The 25,036-nt window shown below is 36.4% G+C and overlaps 1 protein-coding gene across 1 annotated transcript; it reads left to right on the forward strand.

The window, feature by feature from the left end:
* Positions 1–627: 627 nt before the first annotated feature.
* Positions 628–23,629, forward strand: LOC123649006 (zinc finger protein 708-like). Its single transcript, XM_045566963.1, has 5 exons — positions 628–642; positions 2,096–2,222; positions 2,718–2,813; positions 21,879–22,166; positions 22,245–23,629. Exons 1-5 carry the CDS (start codon positions 628–630, stop codon positions 23,627–23,629), a joined length of 1,911 nt encoding a protein of 636 aa, XP_045422919.1.
* The last annotated feature ends 1,407 nt before the right edge of the window (positions 23,630–25,036 follow it).

Consider the following 25,036-nt stretch of genomic DNA (forward strand, 5'->3'; position numbering starts at 1 on the left):
GAGCAGATCACATTTCTTAGAGTGAGGCCCACAATACCACATGATTTATATTCACATTGATCGTTCAGAGACAATTTGAAGGTAATTGCCGCTCAGGCTTTCAATTAGGATCACCTGGCTAGCTTGAAAGAAACACCATCACCTATCTGTCTATTGGGCTGGGTGGTAACATCCATGTGGTTTTAATTGTGCCCCAAACCATTATTATTTAACACCAGGGTAAAGCATTAGCACTCAAGGAGGTCAGTTTAGCCTTTGTTCCAGAGGGAAGTCACAGGGCCTGCTCTTTTGGATTTGGTAGGGACAGATCAGTGTGGTCCAGAGTCCCACTACTGTAGCAGAAACTCTTGGCACATGTGGAAGGGGGAGGTCACCAAGGGAAAGATAGCAGAAACTCACATTTTGGTCTCCATGAAGGAGCTCATCATACCTACCATTTCCTGTGACTAAGAACAAGTGAGTGTAGCCTTTTCTGCATTTTGTGGTCCTCCTGCTTGTGGATGCTGTGTAAACAGGTGAAGAAATTGTGCTGACTCCTTTCAGGGCATAGTCTCAAGATGTAATTGTTATTTTTCTACACAATCTCACCTGAAAAGAAATTTCAGAGTAGGAGAAGGACAAGGAGAAATGGCTGATTTTCAGGTAAGTGTGTCCCAGGTTAGGGGCTGTGTCCACTATTCCTCCTGGAATGTCATGGAGAACTTCAATTTTTAGAATTTGTAAACCTTTACTTCTTTACTTCTGATGTTTATGCCTAATGAGATTTTTCCACCACATTTTTTTTCATATCTTCTTATGATAGTCAAGGAGCTCTGGAAAATCTTTCCTTCCTATATAACAGAGCCTGCTCTACATTCTCTCCACTGAACCTTCTTAATACCATAAGTATGTTTCATATTATATGTATGACATATAATATTGAAAATGTTCCCATTGTGACAGGTCAACTTATAATAGTGTGGATGTCTGATATTCCTGTTGGGGAAGGGGTAGGTTCTTTAGATTTCAGGGAAGAAGGGGAACATGTACTCTTGAAGTTTGATCTGGATGCTTCATCTGCTCTATGTGAAATAGTATTAATAAAATGCAGAAAGAGGATAGCATTGATTGCCTAGGATAAACAGAAAATTATTGAAAAAGGAAAAAATAGAAGACTTACTCTGTATGATGCTAAAGAAAAAGTATTTACATACATTATTAAAGATTACAAAACATGGGAAATATCTGAAACTTGAACTTTGCGTAAAACTGATGATTCTTCATGGTTACGTATTGTTGGCCACTACCATCCCAGAGGTAATTTTGTATCCTCCTCTGTGCAATGGTGCCTAATACCAATTTGTCCCACTACAGTTGATGTTAATTTCATTCACTTGGTTAAGGTGCTCTCTCACAGATTCATCCAATATACAGTCAATTTTTTTTCTTTATCAATGTCTTGTGGAGATTCACTGACTGATGTGCATGAACCATCACATTTACACTAGAAGCTACCCTTTCTTCTTGTAGCATGCTTTGAAAAATGAGTGCTCTCATCTTTGTCTTCTGGTCAGATGAACTGAGATAAATTGAAAGTCTACCAGTTACTGGATGTTGACAAAATACTCTCCTTAGGTTAGAAGCCCTGGGTTCACTGGTTATTGTATGTGAAATGCAGAGACTCAGATCTCACCCTAGCCCTCCTGAATCAGAATCTGTATTTTAAGAAGATCTCCAGTTCATTATTATACACATGAAAATTTGGTGATACCTTCTAACTCATTGTTTCTCTATGTGAAAAATATGCACAACTTATTTCATATTATGTAAATATAGCACCCATAAACTTATATTGCTGTGTTAAGACCATTAATTTTATATTAAATACTTAACCTCCAAAACAGTATCATATGCACACTAGTTTCATACATGTTATATGATCTTCATTCCTGAGAATTAGAGAATATATTCAAGAATATCAATGTGCTAAAAAATATCTTATTTGATAATTCCAGTCACCTATATGTCAGAAACAGTTCTCGTAACTTTCATTTTCCTTGTAGTCTAATTAAGAATTCTCTCCTTGGCAACTTGGGAAATGTGTGTCTTTTTTCAGGAACTGGTGACATTCAGGGATGTGGCTATAGAATTCTCTCCAGAAGAGTGGGCATGCCTTGACAATGCTCAGCGAAATTTGTATAGGGATGTGATGTTAGAGAACTATGGAAACCTGGTGTCCCTTGGTGAGGATCACTTAAATACAAAATTCCTATTCCACATTAAGGACATTATTTTATTTTTGTAGATTGTTTCTTGGGAGTTTCTACTTTACATGAATGAATTTTATATCCCTGCTTTTAAAGAAAATTTGAAGGTTTTTATTGTAGAATATAAAATCACTAGGTGTCTCATATCATGAACCTTTTCCTTTCTTGAGCTGATTTGTATATTTCACTCTATATTAGTGGTTCCTCTAGAAATCAGGGTATATCACTGTTGCCTGCACCTTAGAATACAATTTCCACCACGTATTTTTTATTTGGTGCTAGTGGGAATTGTTGCTCTGGAGCCATAAATTTGAAATAATTTCTTATCATTCTACAGGGTCCATGAGAAAACAATATTTTGGAATACAATTTTCTAGAATCTTCTATAATGTTCTGTCTATAAGGATAGTACTGGATTAGTAATTGGAGAGTCTTCGGCAAGAGTCATGTGAATTCTTTCTAATAAAACAGGTCTTGCTGTCTCAAAGCCAGAGCTGATCACATGTCTGGAACAAAGGATAGAGCCCTGGATTACGAAGAAAGAGGAAACAACAGCTAAATATCCAGGTAGGTGAGATTCAGTAAAGCAGATAGCAAATGTTAAAAAGCCAAAGCTTAAGGCGGAAGGCAAATACTAAAAAGTGGTTTGGAATGCTCCGTTCTATTGGAAATGTTTTTTTAGAAGCCTGTGTATGTTTCCCTTTCTTTTACACAAGGACATCTTCTGTCCCATGCTCTTAAACTCTCTAAGAACTCTACCCCTGCTGTGATACTCCTTAGAATTCAGTGAGAGCTAAACTTCTTGTCATAGCTTTTAAGGGACTACATTATATGTCAGCACTTTTATTATTTGGAGGGATATGGGAATATCTGTATGTATTTTGAAGACCTCCACATTAGACCATCTTTTGACAGGGTTTTGCTCTGCTGCCCTATCTGGAGTACAGTGGTTGATCATAGCTCACTGCAACAACAAACTTCTGGGCTCCAGGGATCTTACTACCTCAGTCTTCCAAGTAGCTAGGCCAGCTAATTTTTTCCTATTATTATTATTTTTTGTTAAAATGGTGTCTCATTATGTTTCTGGGGCTGATTTCACGATCCCAGTCCCAAGTGATCCCTCTTCCTTGGCCTCCCAAAGTGCTGGGATAATAGGTGTGATCCACCATGCCCAGCTCCATGTTTTAAGTTCCTTTTGTTGCCTCAAATCTGAAATGTGTAAAGGGTAATAGTGGAGATACTGGAATTTGTTTCAGTCATGCTAGAAACAGTAGGGACAAATATTCATGTTTTCTGTATCATGATTTCCAATTCTAAGGTTTCAGAGGCACTCCTGCAGAAATTCAGACTCACTAATTTTATACCAATGCATAGCCTCTTCCTAAATGTAAGAAAATCTAATGTTATTTTCCTTCTAAATATCCTTTTTTCTAGTATGAAATGAGTAAAATTTCAACTTTATTACACCCAAATTCCCAAACTGTAATATAGTTTATTTTCCCTATTCACCTCATAGAATTCTTAAATATACTGGCTCATTGAGTGCTTCAAATTGCTGAATATATTTATACTCCCAATTGATACATAATATTTTGATAACTTACATTCCATAATTTTCCCCTAATTAGTACCAACAGGAATGTGTCATTCATATGTGTATGTATATATTTGTGTGTGTGTTTAACAGGTAGATTTTTCCATAAATAAGTATTGTATAACTGTATATATTTATTGTATACATTGTAATTACCTGATGTGTGTATACATTGTAAAACAACATAAGTAAGGTAATAAACATATCCATCATCTCACATATTTACCATTTATTTAGAGTGAGAACATTTATTTAGAGTGAGGTCTATGGTCTTAACAAATTTTAAGCATCTAAAACATTATTAATAACTCTAATCATGATGCTATACATTATATCTCCAAGACTTATTCATCTTATAACTAAAAGATTTTACCCATAAACATCTCCACACTTTCCCTGCCTCCACACCCTGAAATCACTGTTTTACTCTTTATTTTTGTAAGTTCAACTTATTTATATTACCCATAGCAGTACTTATATTTCTGGGAATGGTTTATTTTGCTTAGCATAATGTCTACCATGTCCATCCATGTTGTTGGAATGGCAGGATGTTTATCATTTTCATGGCTTAATAATATTCTATGATATGTGTTTTTATACTCATTTGTTAGTCTATTCATCATAAACAGGCATTTAGGTTGTTTCCATTTTCTTTGCAAATGTGCATAATACAGCGATATTCATGGGGGTGCAGAATCTTCTTGAGATACTGATTTTACATCTGTGGTTATACTCATAAGTAGAATTGATGAATGATAAGACAGTTCTAATATTTACATTTTTTAACCAATCTCTATGATGACACTACCAATTTACAATCAATACCAATGTACAGGGATTGATTTTCTTCACACTCTTGAGTCCACTTGTTATCTCTCTTCTTTTGGAGATTAGCTATTTTAACAGTTGTGAAGTGATAACTTATTATAATTTTGATTTCGGTTTATATGATGTTTTGATGATGCTGAGTTACTCTTCATGTTACCTGTTGTAAACTTATATGTTTTCTTTGAAAAAAATCTACACAAACTTTTCTTATTTTTAATTGGGTGATGATTATGATGATAATATTGTTTTTGCCTTTGCATAATATGAATTTCCTATATATTTTGGGTGTTAACATATTATAAAATATAAAAGTTGAAAATATATTCTCTCATCCTATATGTTTTCTTATTTTGTTTGTTTCCTTGCTGTACAGAGGAAGGAAAGCTTGATGCAGACCAAACTTTATATTTTGTACCAGTGCTTATTTTGTCATATCCAAAAGAAAATTACAAGACTCATATCAATATTTTGCCATATTTCTTCTTTTCATTTTACTTTTTTTGTAAAGAAACATTACAGTTTTATGTTTTCCATTTAAATCTTTCTTACATCTGGAATTAGTTTTTGGGTATCATGTAAGAAAAAATAGTCTACTTTTATTCATTTTTTTGTGGGTATCGAGTTTTCCAGCACCGAGCATTGAAGAGACCATACTTTCTGCATTGTGCACTGCTAGTGCCTTAAAGGTTTGTTGGCCTTATATACTTTGGTTTATTTCTGAGCTTTCCAGTCTGTTCCATTGGGTTTTTTTTATTCTTTTCTCAGCATGTTGTGGGGGTACAAAAGTTGAGGTTAAGTATGTTGCCCTTGCCCTTTTCACCCCCTCCCCGAGTCAGAGCTTCAAACATGTGCATCTCCTAGACAGTGCACATCGCACTCCTTATGTATGTATACACCCATACCATCCCCCAATCACATCTGCCTGACACCCCATCAATGTTATTCCTAAATGTGCTCTTAGGTGATGATCAGTGAAATCAATTTGATGGTGAGTACATGTGGTGCTTATTTTTCCATTCTTGGGATACTTCACTTATTAGAATGGGTTACAACTCTTTCCAAGAAAATACAAGAGGCGCTATATCACCATTGTTTCTCATAGTTGAGTAGTACTTCATGGTGTACATATATCACATTTTATTAATCCACTCATGTATTGATGGGCACTTGGGTTGTTTCCACATCTTTGCAATTGTGAATTGTGCTGCTATAAACATTCAGGTGCAGATATCTTTGTTATAGAATGTCTTTTGTTCCTTTGAGTAGATGCCCAATAATGGGATTGCTATTCCATTGTTTTTTGTGTTGGTTTTTATGTGCATATTTTGTTTTTCTTACTATCAACTTGAAATATAGTTTGAAATTAGAAAGTGTGATGCCAGATCTTTTTTTCTTCTTTCTCAGTACTGCTCTCGCTCATCAAAGGTATATGTGGGCCGGGCGCGGTGGCTCACGCCTGTAATCCTAGCTCTGGGAGGCCGAGGCGGGTGGATCGCTCGAGGTCAGGAGTTCGAGACCAGCCTGAGCAAGAGTGAGACCCCGTCTCTACTAAAAAAAAATAGAAAGAAATTATCTGGCCAACTAAAAATATATATACAAAAAAATTAGCCGGGCATGGTGGCTCATGCCTGTAGTCCCAGCTACTCGGGAGGCTGAGGCAGTAGGATCGCTTAAGCCCAGGAGTCTGAGGTTGCTGTGAGCTAGGCTGATGCCACGGCACTCACTCTAGCCCGGGCAACAAAGTGAGACTCTGTCTCAAAAAAAAAAAAAAAAAAAAAAAAAAAAAAAAAAAAAAAAAAAAAAAAAAAAAAAAAAGGTATATGTGATATCGTACAAATGGATTTCTCTGTTAATACTGTGAGTAATGCCCCTGGAATTGTGAAAGAGAGTGCATTGAATCTACACATTGTTTTGGATAATATATTTCTATTTACTCATGTCATCTTCAATTTCTTTTATTAATATCTTATAGTACACAGTGTAAAGGATTTTTTAACCAATTTGCTTGAATTTATTTCTTAACAATCTATTATCTTTTTTTATTTCAGTTTATTATGGGGGTACAAAAGTTTAGGTGATGTATATTGCCCATGCCGCGCTATGCCCCCTGAGTCAGAGTTTCAAGCATGTCCATTCCCTAGAGAGTGTGTATCGCACTCATTATGTAGGTATACACCCATCCCCTCTCTCCACCACCCACATCTGCCCCACACCCAACTGCTGTTATTCCAAATGTGCACTTAGGTGATGATCAGGGAAAACAATTTGCTGGTGAGTACATGTGGTGCTTAGTTTTTCATTCTTGTGATACTTCACTTAGTAGAATGGGGTCCAACTTTTTCCAGGAGAACATAAGAGATTCTATACCACCATTATTTCTTATACCTGAGTAATACTCCATGGTATACATATACCACATTTTACTAATCCATTCATGTATTGATGGGCATTTGGGTTGTTTCCACATCTTTGCAATTGTGAATTTTGCTGCTATAAACATTTGGGTGCAGATGTCTTTGTTATAGAATGTCTTTGATCTTTTGGGTAGATACCCAATAATGGGATTGCTGGATCAAATGGTACGTCTACTTGTATCTGTTTAAGGTATCTCCATATTGATTTCCACAGGGGTTGCACTAGTTTTCAGTCCCACCAGCAGTGTATGAGTGTTCCTGTCTCTCCACATCCATGCCAACATGTATTGTTATGGGACTTTTTGATAAAGGCCATTCTCACTGGAGTTAAGTGATATCTCATTGTGGTTTTGATCTTCATTTCCCTGATGATTAGGGATATTGAGCATTTTTTCATATGTTTGTTGGCCATTCTTCTATCTGCTTTTGAAAAATTTCTATTGATGTCCTTTGCCCAATTTTGATAGGGTTGTTTGATTTTTTTCTTGCTGATTTTCCTGAGTTCTAAATAGATTCTTGTTATCAGTCCTTTACTGGGTGGGTAGCATGCAAAGACTTCTTCCCATTCTGTAGGTTGTCTGTTTGTTCTCATGACTGTTTCTTTAGCTGTGCAGAAGCTTTTTAAGTTAATCAGGTCCAATTTATTTATTTTTGTTGTTGCTGTGATTGTCTTTTGGGTCTTCTTCATAAATTCTTTCCCTAGGCCAATGTCTATAGAGTCTTTCCGACATTTTCTTCTTGAATTCTAATAGTTTCATACCTAAGGTTTAAGGCTGTTATCCACCATGTTCTGATTTTTGTGAGAGGTGAAAAGTGTGGGTCCTGTTTCAGTCTTCTACATGTGGCTATCCTGTTTTCCCAGCACCATTTATTGAATAAGGATTCTTTTCCCCACAGTATGGTTTTGTCTGCTTTGTCAAAGATTAGATGGTTATATTAGAATGGTTTTATATCTGGATTTTCTGTTGTGTTCCACTGGTCTGTGTCCCTGCACTTGTGCCCATATCATGCAGTTTCAATAACCACAGCCTTGTAGTATAGTTTGAAGTCTGGTAAACTAATACCTCCCATTTTGTTTTTATTGCCTAAAATTGCTTTTGCTAAATTGCTTTTGCTCCGGTTCCATACAAAGTGTAAAATTATTTTTTCTATATCTATGAGAAATAATGCTGGTAATTTAATAGGGAGTGCATTGAATCTGTAGATCACTTTTGGTAGTATAGACATTTTAACAATGTTGATTCTTTTTATCCACAAGCATGGTATGGTTTTCCACCTGTTTACATGCTCTGGAATTTCCTTCCTCAGTGTTTCATAGTTCTCGCTATAGAGGTCCTTTACCTACTTAGTTAAATGCATTCCTAGGTATTTTATTTTCTTTGTTGCCATTGTGAAGGGCACTGAGTCCTTCATTTGGTTCTCCATTTGACTGTTATTGGCATGAATGCCTCTGGTTTCTGTTTATTGATTTTGTATCCTGAGACTTTACTGAATTCATTGATCAATTCCAGGAGTCTCTTGGTTGAATCCTTGGGGTTTTCTAGATATAATGTCATATCATCAGCAAAGAGTGAGAGTTTGATATCTTCTGTCCCCATTTGGACATGCTTGATTCTGTTCTCTTGCCTGATTGCTCTCTCAAGGACTTCCAGCACTATGTTGAATAGCAGTGGGGACAGTGGGCAGCCTTGTCTGGTTCTAGTTCCAAGTGGGATTCCTTTCATTTTTTTCCTATTCAGTATGACTTTGGCTGTGGGTTTGTCACATATGACTTGTATCATTTTTAGGTAGCCTTGTCTATGCCTATTTTGTTAAGCGTTCTTACTGTAAAAGGGTGTTGAATTTTGTCAAATGTGTTATCTGCATCTATTGAGAGGATCATATAGTCTTTATTTTTGCTTCTATATATGTGGTATATTACATTGATAGATTTGCATATGTTGAACAATCCCTGCATCTCTGGGATGAAGCCCACTTCGTCATGGTGGATTATTTTCTTGATAAGCACCTGGATTCGATTTGCTAGGATTTTATTGAGAATTTTTGCATCTATATTCATGAGTGATATTGGTCTATAGTTTTCTATTTCTGTTGCATCCTTTCCGGGTTTTGGTATTAGAGTTATGTTGCCTTCATAAAATGTCTTGGGGAGAGCTCCATATTTCTCAATGTTGTAGAATAACGTTTGTAGGATAGGCACCAGTTTTTCTTTGTACATGTGGTAAAATTTGAGTGTGAAGCCATCTGGTCCTGGGCTTTTCTTTCTGGGAGATTTTTATTGCTATTTAAATTTCAGTTCTTGATATTGGTCTGTTCAGGAATTCTATTTCTTCCTGGTTGAGCCTAGGGAGGCTTTGTGTTTCTAAAAATTTGTCTATTTCCTCTACATTTTCCAGTTTCTGTGCATAAAGGTTTCTGTAGAATTTATAGATGATGTCTTGTATCTCTATGGCGTCAGTTGTAATTTCTCCTTTCTTGTTCCTGATGAAGCTTATTAGGGATGTTTCTTTTCTGGTCTTAGTCTAGCTAAAGGCATGTCAATTTTGTTTATCTTTTCAAAGTACCACCTTTTTGTTTTATTAATCTCCTGTATAGTGTTCCTGCTATCCATTTCATTTACTTCTGATTTGATCTTATTAATTTCACTCCTTCTGCTGGGTTTGGGGACAGTCTGTTCTTCTTTCTCCAGCTATTTGAGTCTATTCGTTAGGTTGTCTATTTGTAAATTTTCTGTCTTTTTGATATAGGCATTTATGGAAATAAACTTTCCTCTCAGGACTGCTTTAGCTGTGTCCCACAGATTTTGATAGCTCATGTCTAGTTTGTCATTTAGTTCAAAGAATATTTTGATTTCCATCTTGATTTCCTCATTTATGAAATTATCATTCAGGAGAAGGTTGTTTAGCTTCCACGACTTTGAGTAGAAATGAGAGTTTCTGTTAGAGTTTATTTCTGCTTTTATTCCACTGTGATCTGAGAAGATGCATGTTATAATTTATATATTTTTAAATTTTTTAAGATATGCTTTGTGTCCTAGGATATGGTCAATCTTAGAGAATGTCCCATGAGCTGATGAGAAGAACATATATTCAGTGGAGTTTGGATAGAATGTCCTGTAAATGTCAGTCAGGCCATTTGTTCTAGCATTCCGTTTAAGTCCATTGTTTTTCTTTTTTTATGTTCTGTTTAGAGGATCAGTCCTGTGCTGTCAGTGGGGTGTTGAAGTCTCCAGGTATTATGCTGTTGCTGTTTATCATTTGATTTAGTTCAAGTAGGGTTTGCTTTATTAATCTGGGCACACCTAAGTTGGGTGAATACATATTAAGTACAGTTGTGTCTTCTTGTTGAACTGCACCCTTCACTATTACAAAGTGACCATCTTTGTCTCTCATTACTTTTGTTGATTTAAAAACTAAGTTATCTGAAATTAAAACTGCCACACCAGCCTTCTTTTCACATCCGTTTGCTTGAAATATTGATTTCCATCCCTTTATTTTCAGTCTAAATTAATCTTTGCAAGTTAGATGAGTTTCCTGGAAACAGCAGATAATTGGCTTGCATTTTTTTATCCACTGGGCCAGCCTATGTCTCTTGAGTGGGGAGTTCAAGCCATTCACATTGATTGAGAAAACTGATAGGTGGGGCAGATTTGTGTTCATCCTGTTGGATAGAACTTCATTGCTATGTATTCTGTCTTGACTCATTGTGGTATCTTGTCTTTGATCTTTAGTGTTTGAGTAGTTTTACATTTGTGAGTATTTCTTGTGCTGGTCCATGTGCAACTCTATTTTGAGTACTTCTTGGTGGGCTGGTCTTGTCTTGGTGAAGTCCCTCGGTCTTTGTTTATCTGAGAATGTCCTAATTTCTCCTTCATATACAAAATTTAGCTTTGCTGGGTACAAGATTCTAGGCTGGGCATTATTCTGTTTCAGAAGAGTGAGAATGTGGCCCCAGTCTCTTCGTGCTTGTAAGGCTTCAGTTGAGAATCTGGCATTATTTGGATGGGCTTTCCTTTGTTTGTTACTTATTTCTTTCAACTTACAGCTCGAAGAAGGGCTTCTTTAGTGTATATTTTGGTCAGTCTGATGACTGGATGATGTGGTGTCTTCCCATTTGCAATGAATCTCCCAGGGGTCCTTCGGTCTTCTTTTACCTGTATATCTAGGGTTTTAGCAAGGCATGGGTAATTTTCCTCAATTATATTCAAATAGCTTATCCAACCCTTGCTTATTATCTTCTTCACCCTCAGGAATACCCATAACTCTCACATTAGGCTTCTTCACATAATCCCACATTTTTTGCAGACTCTGGTCTTTTTTTCTTTTATTTCTTTGCTCTATCTCTGTGACTGACTGATTTAATTGGAAGGTGTTATCTTCAATCTCTGAGATTCTTTCTTCTGTTTGATCTACCTTGTTCTTGAGGGTTTCCACTGTGTTTTGTAGTTCCCTGAATGAATTCTTCATTTCCAAGAGTCAGTTTGATTTTTCTTTAATATTTTGATTTCTTTATTGAATTTTTCTTCCAAGTTCTGGATTTTTTTTTGGTGGTTTCTTTGTGTTGGTTATCCATATTTTCATGCACATCATTCAGTTTTCTGATGATCCATGTTTGAAATTCTTCTGTCATTTTGGTGTTCTGATTTTGGTTAATGTCCATTGCTAGGGAGCTGGTGTTTCTCTTCAGGGGTGTGCTTTCCATTTGATTCTTCATAATTCTGGAGTTCTTTTGCTAATTCCTTCCCATCTGGATCAGCTGCTGCCCCTTGCCTTTAGATTTTGGTTTGGATGGTGACACACCCTGTTAGTATCTGAGCCAGTAGGTGGTGCTTGTGGGTGAGATTTGACCACACCCTATACAATGAATCAGTAGATGCAGTAAAAGGGTGTGCAGAATGACCTCCCTGTTAGTAGGTGGTGTTTTCTGGGAGGGGCAGGCTGCAGTGTTGTTTTGGGTCCTGTAACCAGCTCTCATTCCTCTGGAGAGGCACTCTAGTGCCTCACGTGGTTGGTGGGGCCCTGGGACTTCCAGGTGCATCCTTATTCTGCACCTCAGTGGGGGCACGTTGGGGAGTGAGTCTGAGCAGAGCTAGGTTGGGTGAGCCTGCCTTTACACTCCACAAATGCTGTTAGCAGGGGTCAAAGTTCTATTCTTTGCCTCTGGGCAAAGCTGCTAGGGAGGGGCTGGAATAGCCCCTCTCAGCAGAAAAATCTGCGTGTGGAGGGTGGGGCTGTCTGAGACCTACAGTCTAGAGAAGGCCTTACTCCTTTCCACTCTCCCCTATTCTGCAGTTTCTCTGGCGCCTCTGTGTGCAGGCAGGACCTCAAGCCAGTGGATCTACCCTGGCTGTCATGCAGGCCAGGAGGTTCCTTGCCCAGGATCACAGCTTCGCCTGGGTGCATGGCCTTCCTGTGTCAGGAGAGTTGCCCCTCAGGCATGCTGGTCTGCCCCTGAAGGCACACACACTCAGTAGGGTTGTTCACAAATAATCCTTTTGTGCCCCAGGGGTATGCGGTTGAAGCCTGGGTGTAGGGGATCTGGTCTGCAGGCCTGTCCCCTGGGCCCTGGAGATCACCCCTGACTCTTCTAGGAGTGGATTTTTGGTCTCAAGTCACCCACAGGGTGCCCAAGCTGGATCAGTGTCTCTCTGCCTCAGGATTTTCCCTGATCTCCTGGAGTCACCAGGCAAGCAGCACCTGGGAGGGCAGTGTGTGGAGAGCTCACACTCTGAGTACCCCTGAGTCTGCTGTAGGTCCCCAAAAGAAGAAATCCTATTCCCTGCAGATGCCTCTGGGTGGTGGCTAAATTGTCTCTCAGCAGTGGCCGGTAGGCAAAAAGGGAGGGGAGAATGAAGCAATATAGCGCTTGCCGATCGGCTCGGGTCTGCGGACTGGGAGGTCCCCCGAGGGAGATGGGAGCCTGGTGCCATGTCTGTAAGAGGCTCATGGCTCACGGGTGGTGGCCATCTCTGGGCTGGTGTGGGCAGGTTTCTCCGCTCAGGAGCCCACCCACAGTCCAAAACACAAAGGAGAGGAAATGTAGCTGCTCCACCTACCCTTGTTGCTGGCCCCCAAACCTGTTGGGGGCCTTTCTTCTTCCAGTTCTCCTCTACAGCTTCTTCATGTGGAGTCTCCTGTAGTTTCAGGCACTCTTCCTTCTGACCCTTGTCTGAACTATGTTCATCTGCTTGATTATTTTTTTTCACTTTCTCTAAAATCTGTCTTTCTTGCAGAGACACTCTGGCTGGCAGTTTTTCTCATCTTGATTCTCTTGGGTCTGAGCACTCCGTCTAAATTAGAGCAGCTGCCGACAACACCACTCACTTTAATAGAGAGTTCAGCTTGATCCAAATGTTCCTTGAGCTGCCAGTATTCCCCAAGGGGAAGTGTCCCCCTGGTGGAGCTTCCTGAGGGTAGAGAGAAGACACTATAGTTGAATGTGGTCACTTCAGCCCCTTCTGGACTCAGAGGCATGGAATGGACCTTTAACCCATATATATCTGTGACTAGCATTTGTGGTTCTGAGGACAGCATAATCCAACCTAACCTCACCCAGCCTAATTCCCCACCTGCCTCTTCTGTGGTGGTAAATAAATGACTTACATGGAGGTTTCAGGGCCCCCACCCACCACCTGGGGCATTGGAGGGCTTCTCCTGAGGAACTAGAGCTGGTCTCAGGATCCAAAGACAATAATTTACCTTCTTCCTTCCTGCAAACACCACCTACTGACAGGGAGATAAACTCACATGCTTGTTACAACATTTACTCAATCATAGAGGGTGAAGTTGATTCTCACTCACAAGCACCAACTGACTCAGAGAATAAACTGCACATATCATTTTCTAAACAAAAGAAAATCCAAAATAAAGAAGCAAAGTGTGCTCCCAATGAGAAGGAACCAGTGAATGGACTCTTGACATATGAAGAATCAGAGTAAAGCATCATCCCCAAATGGGAACACCAGCTCCCTAGCAATGGATACCAACCAAAAACAGAATATTGAAAGGACATATGAAGTATTTCAAACATCAATAGGAAGGAAGGTTCATGAAATTCAAGATAAAATGGAAACCTAACACAAAGAAACCACAAAAACTATGCAAAAAAATGAAAAATTTACAAAATAAATTGAATTATTAAAGAAAAATTGAACAGAGTTTCTGGAAAGGAAAAATTCATTCAAGGAACTACAAATCACAGTGGAATGCCTTAAGAACAGGTTACATCAGGCAGAAGAAAGAAACACAGAGCTTGAAGATAACACCTTTCAATTAAACAAGTCAATCACAGAGATAGAGCAGAGAAATAAGAGGAATGAGCAAAGCCTACAAGATACATTGGATCATGTAAAGAGGCCTAAGATAAGAGTCTTAGAGACTCCTGAGGATGAAGAAAAAAATAAACAAGCATTGGATAATTTTGGGGGGAAAATGTTGAGGAAAATTTTCCTGTCCTTGCTACAACTCTACATATCCAGGTACAAGAAGCTCACAGGACCCTTGGGAGACTCATCAAGAGACAAAAACATCACAACACATTGTCATCAGACTGGCAAAAATAAACATGAAAGAGATACTCCTAAGAGCCATAAAGTGAAAGGAGCAGGTAACTTACAAAGGAAACCCTGTTAGACTAACTGCAGATCTCTCAACTGGTACCTATAAGTCAAAAGGGATTGGGCCCTATTCTGTCTTCTCAAACAGAATAATGCCCAGCCTAGATGTTTGTGTTTTCCAAAATTAAGTTTGAGGTGAAAATAAAGTCTTTCTCAGAGAAGTGAAAACTGAGGGAATTCGTCAAGACAAGACCTTTCCTGCAGGGAGTACTCAGAACTTCATTATTCATAGATCATCATGATAAACACTTAACAGCATAAAATCACCCAAATGCTAAGGTAGAAGTCCAGTGGCTTAAGAGATAAAACAAACCAACAACATTCAACTCAACAGGATGAACAGAAATCCACCACATTAATCAAATATTTCAATAAATGTGAATGGTTTTAACTATCTAGTGAAGAGACATATGCTGGATGAATACATAAATATACACAAGGCAAGTATTCAAAGGACAACATTCTATGCTAATGGAAACCCAAAGAAAGCTGGAGTAACAGTTCTCATACCAGATAACTTCATCTTCAAATCAACAAAAGTAATGAAAGAGAAAGATGGCCATTATATAATGATAAAGGGAACAATTCTCCAAGTAAGTATAGCAATATAAAATATTTATTATGCACCAAATACAGGAACACATAGATTCATACTGCAAAACCTACTTGACCTAAACAAAATCATAGATAATACAACCATCATGCCAGGGACTTCAACACCCTGATGACAGAACTATACAGCTCCTCCAAACAGAAAATAAACAAAAAGACAAGGGACTTAAATAAAACTCCAGAATATATGGGCCTACCAGACAGTTACAGAACATTCTATTCAAAAAACACCAAAAAATTACTTTTGTCTCATCAGCTCAGAGGACATTCTCTAAGACTGATCATATCCTAAGTCATAAGAAATGTCCCCCCAAATTAAAAAAATATAGAAATTATACCATGCATTTTCTCAGACCGCACTAGAATAAAATTAGAAATCAACAACAACAGAAACACTCATCTCTACACAAAGGCATGAAGACTAAACAACCTACTGCTGAATGATTAACAGATCAAGGAGGAAATTAAGATGCAAATGAAAATATTCTTTCAACTAAATGATAATGGGACACAAGTTATCAAAATCTGTGAAAACAGCTAAAGCACCCTAAGAGGAAAATTCATAGTCATAAATCACTACATCCGCAAGACAGAAAGGTAACAAATTGACAATCTAATGAATCAACTGAAAGAACTGAAAAAAGATGAGCAAACCAATCCCAAACTCAGCAGAATAAAGAATATAGCCAAGATCACAACAGAACTAAATGAAATTGATAACCAAGGAACTATACCGAAGATTAATAAAGCAGAAAGTTGTTTTTTTTAATAAATAAATAAAATTAAACTGCCTTTTAAGAGATTCACCAGAAGCAGAAAAGATAGAACTCTAATAAACTCAATTCAGAATGAGTAAGAAGAAATTATAGGCTGGGAGTGGTGGCTCACGCTTGTAATCCTAGCACTCTGGGAGGCCGAGGCAGGTGGATCGCTTGAGGTCAGGAGTTTGAGACAAGCCTGAGCAAGAGTGAGACCCTGTCTCTACTAAAAATAGAAAGAAATTATCTGGCCAAATAAAATATATATAGAAAAAATTAGCCAGGCATGGTGGCACATGCCTGTAGTCCCAGCTACTCAGGAGGCTGAGGCAGGAGGATCGCTTAAGCCCAGGAGTTTGAGGTTGCTGTGAGCTAGGCTGATGCCATGGCACTCGCTCTAGCCTGGGCAACAAAGCGACACTCTGTCTCAAAAAAAAAAAAAAAAGAAAGAAAAGAAAAGAAGAAGAAATTATAACTGATTCCACAGAAATAGAAAATATCATCTTTGAATATTCTAAAAATCTCTATGCACAAAAACTTGAAAAGGTGGAGGAAATGGACAAATTCTTAGAAACACCCAGCCTCCTTAGGCTCATTGAGGTTGATATACAATTCCTGAACACACCAATATCAGGACTGGTATTTGAAGCAGTAACAAATAAGCTTCCTTAAGAATAAAGTCCTGAACCACATTGTTTCACCCCTTAATTCTACCATACTTAAAAATAAGTACTGCAGCCTATCCTGCAGAAATTATTGTACAACATTGAAAAGGAAGAAATGCTCCCCAACATGTTTTACAAAGCCAACATTGCCTTGATACCAAAGCCAGAAAAGGACAGAACAAAAGGAAGAAAAATACAGACAAATATTCCTTATGGATATGGATACAAAAATTCTCAATAAATTCCTACAAAATGGAATTCAGCTGGTCTTCAAAGAAATAATCCATTATGATCAAATGGGCTTCAGTACAGAGTTGCAGGCATGGTTTAACATATGCAAATGTATTAATGTAACTACATACATAAAAGGTAAATAAAAACAAAGACCATATGATACTCTCAGTATTCACAGAAAAAGCATTTGACAAAATTCATCCCTCTTTTGTGTAAGAATGCTTAATAAAATAGGCATTGAGGGGACCTACCTCAAAATGATAAAGCCCATATATGACAAACTCCCAGCCAATCTCATAGTGAACAGGAAAAAATTGAAAGCATTCCTGATTAGAACCAGACAATATTTCCCTCTGTTATAAGTTCTATTCCACATAGTACTGAAAGTCTTAGCCAGAGCAATCAGGCAAGAGAAGGAATTCAAGGGAATCACAATTGGGGCAGTGGAGGTCAAACTATTGCTCTTTACAGATTACATGATCTTATAAAACCCCAAAGATTCTGAAAAGAAACTACTGGAGTAGATAAATAAGTTCAGCAAAGTCTCAGGTTACAAAATCGTTGTACACAAATCAGTAGCCTTCACATAGGCCAACAACTGTGAAACTGAGAAGCAAATCGAAGTCTCATAACTTTCATAATAGCAACGCAGTAAATGAAATACTTAGGAATATATCTAACTAAAGAGGAGAAGGACTTCTATAGGGAGAATTACAAAACACTGAGGAAGGAAATAGAAGAGGATACAAACATGGAAAAGCATACCATGCTCATAGATAGGCAGAATCAACATGGTTAAAATGTCTGTACTACCCAAAGTTATCTACATATTCAATATAATCCCTGTTAAAATATTGACATAATTTTTTACAGATCAAGGAGAAATAATTCTATGCTTCATAGGGAACAAGAGAAGGCCCTATATAACCAAAGCAACCTTAAGGAAAATAAACAAATTGGGAGGCATCCATTTACCAGACTTTAAGCTATAGTACAAAAGTATAGTAACCAAAACAACATGATACTATTCACAAGAACAGGACATAGACCAATGGAAGAGAACTGAGAACCCAGACATAAAACCATCCTCATATAGCCATTTGATAGCAGACAAGTATATACACTGGGGAAAGGAATCCCTATTCAATAAATGGTCCAGTGACAATTTGGATAGCCACGTGTAGAAGACTGAAACAGGTTCTGCACCTCTCATCTCTCATAAATACCAACTCAGAGTGGATAAAAGACTTAAACATACATGAAACCATAAGAATTCTAGAAGAAAATGTTGAAAATACTTTTACAGATGTCAGCCTAGGCAAAGAATTTATGAAGAAGGCCCCCAAAGCAATCACACCACCAACAAAAATAAATAAATGGGACCTGATCAGACTAGAAAGCTTCTGCACATCCAATGAAAGTATAACTAGAGCAAATAGACAACCTAGAGAATGCAAGAAAATATTTGCATGCTATATATCCAATAAATGGCTAATAACTAGAATTTATATATAACTCAGGAAAATCAGTAAGAAAAAAAATAAAAGAACCCCATTAAAGGTGTGCAAAGGACATGAACAGAAAATTCTTAAAAGAAGATGTACTAATGGGCAACAGACATATGAAAAAAAATGTGTACATCTCTAATCATCAGGGAAGTGCAAATGAAAACCACAGTGAGATATCACTTTACCCCAGTGAGCATGGCTTTTATCAATAAGTCCAAAACAACTGTAGGTGTGAACATAGAGAGATAGGAACATTTATATATACTACTGGTGGGACTAAAAACTGGTATAATCTCTGTGGAAAGTTATATGAAAACACATCAGAGTACTAATAGTAGAACTACCATTTCATCTTGCAATCCCACTACTTGGTATCTACCCAGTGAAAAAATGTCATCCTATAATAAAGACATCTGCACTTGAATGTTTATAACATCACAATTTACAATTGCAAAGATGTTGAAACAACCTTGGTAATTATAAATACACATAAAAATGTGGTATATGTATACCATAGAGTAGTACTGAGCCTCAAAAATCAGTGGTTAAATAACACACCTTGTATTATCCTGGATTGTGCTGGAGCCCATTCTTTGAAGTAAAGAATCACAAGAATGGAAAAACAAGCACCACACATACTCACTATCAAATTGTTACCAATTGATCCACACATATGTGACAAAATGAAAGTAAAAATCAGCAGATATTGGACAGTTGGAAGGGGGTGAAAGGGTTGGGAAAATTCACACCTAATGACTGAGGTGCACACAATGTGTGGATGTGCACACTTGTAGGTGTGATCAGTCAGTACAAAAGCAATATATATAATCTAAATGATTTCCTCAAATATTTTGAAATTAAAAAAAGAAACAGTTTTATAATATGTAGGAAAGGTTTGAAAAGCCTCATAACTGTGTATCTCTTTAAGGTATTTTATTTTAATTATTATAAAATCACAAAAATTACCATCTTAATTACTTTTAATTATTCTCATCAGTCATGTTAACTATATTTATATCATTATGCAATATATGTCTAGAATGTATGTATTTTGTAAAACTAAAATTCATTACATATGAGAAAACTACCTATTTTCCCCATTGCCTAACTGCTGACAAACACCATCATGTTTTCTGTTTCTAGGAGTGTAACTGCTTTAGAAATATTGTACAAGTATAATCATAAAACATCTGTCTTATTGTGCTTGACATTTCATTAAGCATAATGTCATCAAGCTTTATCTCTACTGTGGGTGTTATTAGATATCTGTTTTTTTAAAGCTGAGAAATAATCCATTATTTCTAAATTTCAGACTGTCTTTATCCTTTCATTTGGTAAGGGCAGTTTGGGTTTCTTTCATCTACTGGCCTTTGTGAATAATGATGAAATAAATATGAGTGTGAAGGTACCTTTTTATTTTACAATATATGCAAGAGTTTATATTTGTATTTCTTTCTGATTCATTGGTCCAGTTTTCTGTCTTTCTGCCAGTAGAAAACTTCATTAACTACTGAAGCTTTTTTAATGTTCTAAAATGGAGAAGTGTGGTACCAATAGCATTGTTTCTCTATTTGATGATTGTTCAGATCTTTGTGGTCTCTTGAGATTCCATATTATTTTTGGGTTTGCTGTTTCTATTTTTGAAAAAATTAAATTGAGAATTTGAAAGGAATTGCATTTAATCTGTACACCACTATTGACAACTTCCAAGCATTAAGTCTTCTTCCCTTGAACAAGAACATGTTCAAAAGTGTGTTATTTTCATATATTTGTGAATTTTTCTGTTTCTTCTGTTATTTATTTACAGTTTGATTCCATGCTCATCAGAAATTCAAGTGTGTAAAATTTCAGTTTTCTAAAATTGGTTAAGACTTGTTTTGTGGCCAAACAAGTATTTTTTAGGAAGAATGTTTTATGAGCTATCAAGAAGATTGTATGTTCTGGTATTATTCTGTAGAATGTTCTCTATATATCTGTTAGGTCTAATTGCTCTGTGGTGTTTTCAAATCTTCTGTTTTCTTATTATTAATTTGACTGGCTTTATTATTACTGAAAGTGGAATATCAAAGTATCCTATTATTTTGCTGTCCATTTCTTGCTTCAATTCCATCAATGTTTTCTTTACATATTTGCGAACCTTGATGTGAGATATAGATATCATATATATATGTATTATTTTCATGGGTTCTCAGTGAATGATCCCTTTTTATATTAAATGTCCTTGTTTGTCTCTTGTGACAGTTTTGGCCTAAAGTATGTTTTATATACTATAACATTTTTCACCTCAAATGTAATGTGCCTAATATAATTTTGAACTCCACTGCTCTTATATGCTTAAGGTGTTCATGGTATATCTTGTTATATCCTGCCAGTTTTAGTTTATTGTTTTCACAAGATATGAAGTAAAATCTCTTTAGAGAGAATATAGTTGAAATTTAATCCCTTTATTTAACTGTGACTTCTGACTGGAAATACTAGTACATAAATATTTACATAATTTTCTCAGAGGGAAGGACTTACAATTTCCCTAATATTAACTGTTTTATATAACTTTTGTCACTATTTTTTCTTTCTTTCCTCTCTTTTTCTCCTGCATTGTGTGCCACTGATATTTAGGGACATATTTTATTTCTTTGTCCACCTTACTTTGTGTATCTCTATAAACATTTTCCTGATGTTCACTGTGAGAATTACCTAAAATCCTTTGAAGCTGCAACATACATTGAACTGATAACTACTCAACTTCAGTTGTATACAAAAATTCTTAATCTTAAAATCTGCCCCCAACCTTATGATATTGATGTCAATAATTATATCTTTTTATATTGTATATCAATTAACATATGGTAATGCTCTTTTTTTATTTTGTCTTTCAAATTTTATAGCATAATTAAATGTTTTTGTACCATCATTATAATACTGCAGAATTTTATTTTTGATATGTGCATACCTTTCCCAGAGAGTTATGTAGTTGTCATAGAAGACAGAAACCAACTTGTGGAAAGGCAATAAAAAAACAGATGTATGGACATATGTGCCAATAGTTTCATTCTCTTTTGAAAGGGAGTCTAGGAGATGGGATTTTACTACTAATGTGATTCCTCTAAATCTGTGGAGAGGAAGGGCCTTGGTAGGTAAATGTAACAAATTTTCCTTCCAGTTCCATTTGGTTCTTGGTGTCATTCTCATCTGGGCTTCTATGAACTATTAGCAGTTATGATTAATCAAAAACTCATGTTTGTAAGTATATTTTCAGGGTCATACATCTATAATGGAAGTAAGACCATGGTATTCTTTTGTGCTTTCTTGCTAATGTGCTTAGTATAGTTTTATATATTCGAATTGTGAAGTATATTCACCTGAGTCTAGTTAGTGAGATACTTTGTTATTTTCATTTCTTTCAGAACTGTCTTCCCATTGCACCCAAGACCTATTGCCAGAGCAGGGCATAAAAGATTCATTCCAGAAATCAATAATGAGACTATATGGAAGCTGTGGCCTTGAAAATGTACACTTAAGAGGAGACTGGGAGTGTGTGAATGAGTGTAAGAGGCAGAAAGTATATTATGATGATCTTACTCAATGTTTGTCAACTACACATACGAAAATCTTCAAATGTAATAAATGTATAAAAGTCTTTACCAAATCTTCAAACCTAAATACACATAAGAAAAGACATACAGGAGAGGGAAGTTTAAAGCATAATAAATGTGGCAAAAGTTTTAACCACATCTCAAACATTTCTGGACATAGGAAAATTCATACAGGAGAAAAAACCCACAAGTGTAAAGAATGTGGAAAAGCCTTTAACTGGCACTCAAAACTTACTACACATAAGAGAATACATAGTGGAGAGAAACCCTACAAATGTGAAGAATGTGGCAAAGCCTTTACCCAGTCCTCAATACTTACTTTACATCAAAGAATTCATAGTGGAGAGAAACCATACAAATGTGAAGAATGTGGCAAAGCCTTTACCAGATGCTCATATCTTACTGAACATAAAAGAATTCATACAGGAGAGAAAGCGTACAAGTGTGAAGAATGTGGCAAAGCCTTTACCCAGTCCTCAATCCTTACTGAACATCAATCACTTCATACAGGAGAGACACCATACAAATGTGAAGAATGTGGCAAAGCCTTTGACCGGTGCTCAAACCTTAAGGTACATAAAAAAATTCATACCGGAGAGAAATCGTACAAGTGTGAAGAATGTGGCAAGGCCTTTACCCGGTGCTCACATCTTACTGAACATAAAAGAATTCATACAGGAGAGAAACCCTACAAATGTGAAGAATGTAGCAGAGCCTTTAGCTGGTGCACAGACCTCACTAAACATAAAAGAATTCATACAGGAGAGAAACCGTACAAGTGTGAAGAATGTGGCAAAGCCTTTGGCCAGTGCTCAAACCTTAAGGTACATAAAAAAATTCATACCGGAGAGAAATCGTACAAGTGTGAAGAATGTGGCAAGGCCTTTACCCGGTGCTCACATGTTACTGAACATAAAAGAATTCATACAGGAGAGAAACCCTACAAATGTGAAGAATGTGGCAGAGCCTTTAGCCGGTGCACAGACCTCACTCAACATAAAAGAATTCATACAGGAGAGAAACCGTACAAGTGTGAAGAATGTGGCAAAGCCTTTGGCCAGTGCTCAAACCTTAATCTACATAAAAAAATTCATACCAGAGAGAAATCGTACAAGTGTGAAGAATGTGGCAAGGCCTTTACCCGGTGCTCACATCTTACTGAACATAAAAGAATTCATACAGGAGAGAAACCATACAAATGTGAAGAATGTAGCAGAGCCTTTAGCTGGTGCACAGACCTCACTAAACATAAAAGAATTCATACAGGAGAGAAACCGTACAAGTGTGAAGAATGTGGCAAAGCCTTTGGCCAGTGCTCAAACCTTAAGGTACATAAAAAAATTCATACCGGAGAGAAACCCTACAAATGTGAAGAATGTGGCAAAGCCTTTAGCCGATGCACATACCTCACTCAACATAAAAGAATTCATGGAGGAGAGAATCCCTACAAACATGAAGAATGTGGCAAAACCTTTACCCAGTGCTCACACCTTAATCTACATAAAGGAAGTCATACTAGAGAAAAATTCTACAAATATGAAAAATGTGGCAGTCTTCAATAACTGCTCACATCTTACTCAACCTCAAAGAAATCATACTAGATAAAAGTGAGATAAACGTAATTACTATGGAAGTGCTTTCCCAAAGCATTAGCCTTAAAATGCACAATAGTATTTATACTGAAAGTAAACAATATTAATGTAGAGCACTGAACATACCTTTACTTATATCACAGATTGTACTGGACATGAGAGAACTTACTGAAAGAAACCCTTCAATGTTTTCTCAAGCATCGCTTAACATCAGAAAATTTTTAATAGATACAAACCTTACAAATTTAATGAATGTGAAAAAAGATTTATGCAAAAGGTATACCTTAGAGAACAACAGAGAATTGATACTTAAAACCCCTTACAGATATAATAAATTTCAGAACAGATTTAATAAAAAATCAAGTCTAAATAGATATCACAGAATTCACAGTACAATGCACTAAGGCACTAACACATTCACCCATTTCTTTAAACCAGGTTGTTGACTGTAGAGAATAATCCAGTTAAACTAGTTAGATAATTTATTTTTATGTCAGTTTTAAAAAAGAGAGATTTTTTTGAGAGTTATAATTACATGTAAAATATACCTTCTGGTCAGGGTGGGGTGAAAATGTAACAAAGTATAATTTTTTGCATTTTTTGACAAGCAAATATTGATGTCATTAAACTCTCAAAGCAGTAGATGCTACGCTTTCATTCCTAGTGTGTATGTGAATGTGTGTGGTTAATGGTAGCTACATCACAGTTATTAGAATTCTTTCTGTATTAAGTAGGCATCATTCATATACTTTCCCATGGAAAATTAAAAACACTGAAATGTAACATGTATTAAATGGAGAGGTGCTTTGTGGTTGACCTTTAAAAACAGTATTTCACATGATGTATAATGTAGGTATACAGACTAATATTCTTCTCATTATAATCAGAATGAAACAATTACAATGTTAGAAATAAATTGTTTTACTAATTGAAAATTAGGATGATGAAATACAGTGAATTTCGAAATATTTTTAGATTACATGTAAACTTAATTTGTTTTATTAAATTAAAAATGGTTTTTAATGTGTCAAACATGTTGTAGACTGAATGAAGTGTTATTTTGTCACTAACATTAACCTATCTGATGTTACTCAAAGTTGGAGATAATGGATTGTAAAAATGTACAATTGGGTAACACACTAAAATGACATCATTTGTGATCCTTTTATTCAGTAGCTTTAAGTTTCTAATACTTTGAAGAATAATGTTCCCAAAAGATTTATTTTTTATTATTTTGCAATTACATTGCTACTGTAATGCTTATAATAAAGATTGTCCACTTAATTAAAAGCCATCCATTTCTGAACACTGAATGACTACTTCTTCCATTTTATTCTACATTTCTCTTTGAATATGCAACCTCTCTAGCCAGTGAAG

Source organism: Lemur catta, chromosome 13 (genome assembly GCF_020740605.2).
Source record: "Lemur catta isolate mLemCat1 chromosome 13, mLemCat1.pri, whole genome shotgun sequence".
NCBI classification, from domain to species: Eukaryota; Metazoa; Chordata; class Mammalia; order Primates; family Lemuridae; genus Lemur; species Lemur catta.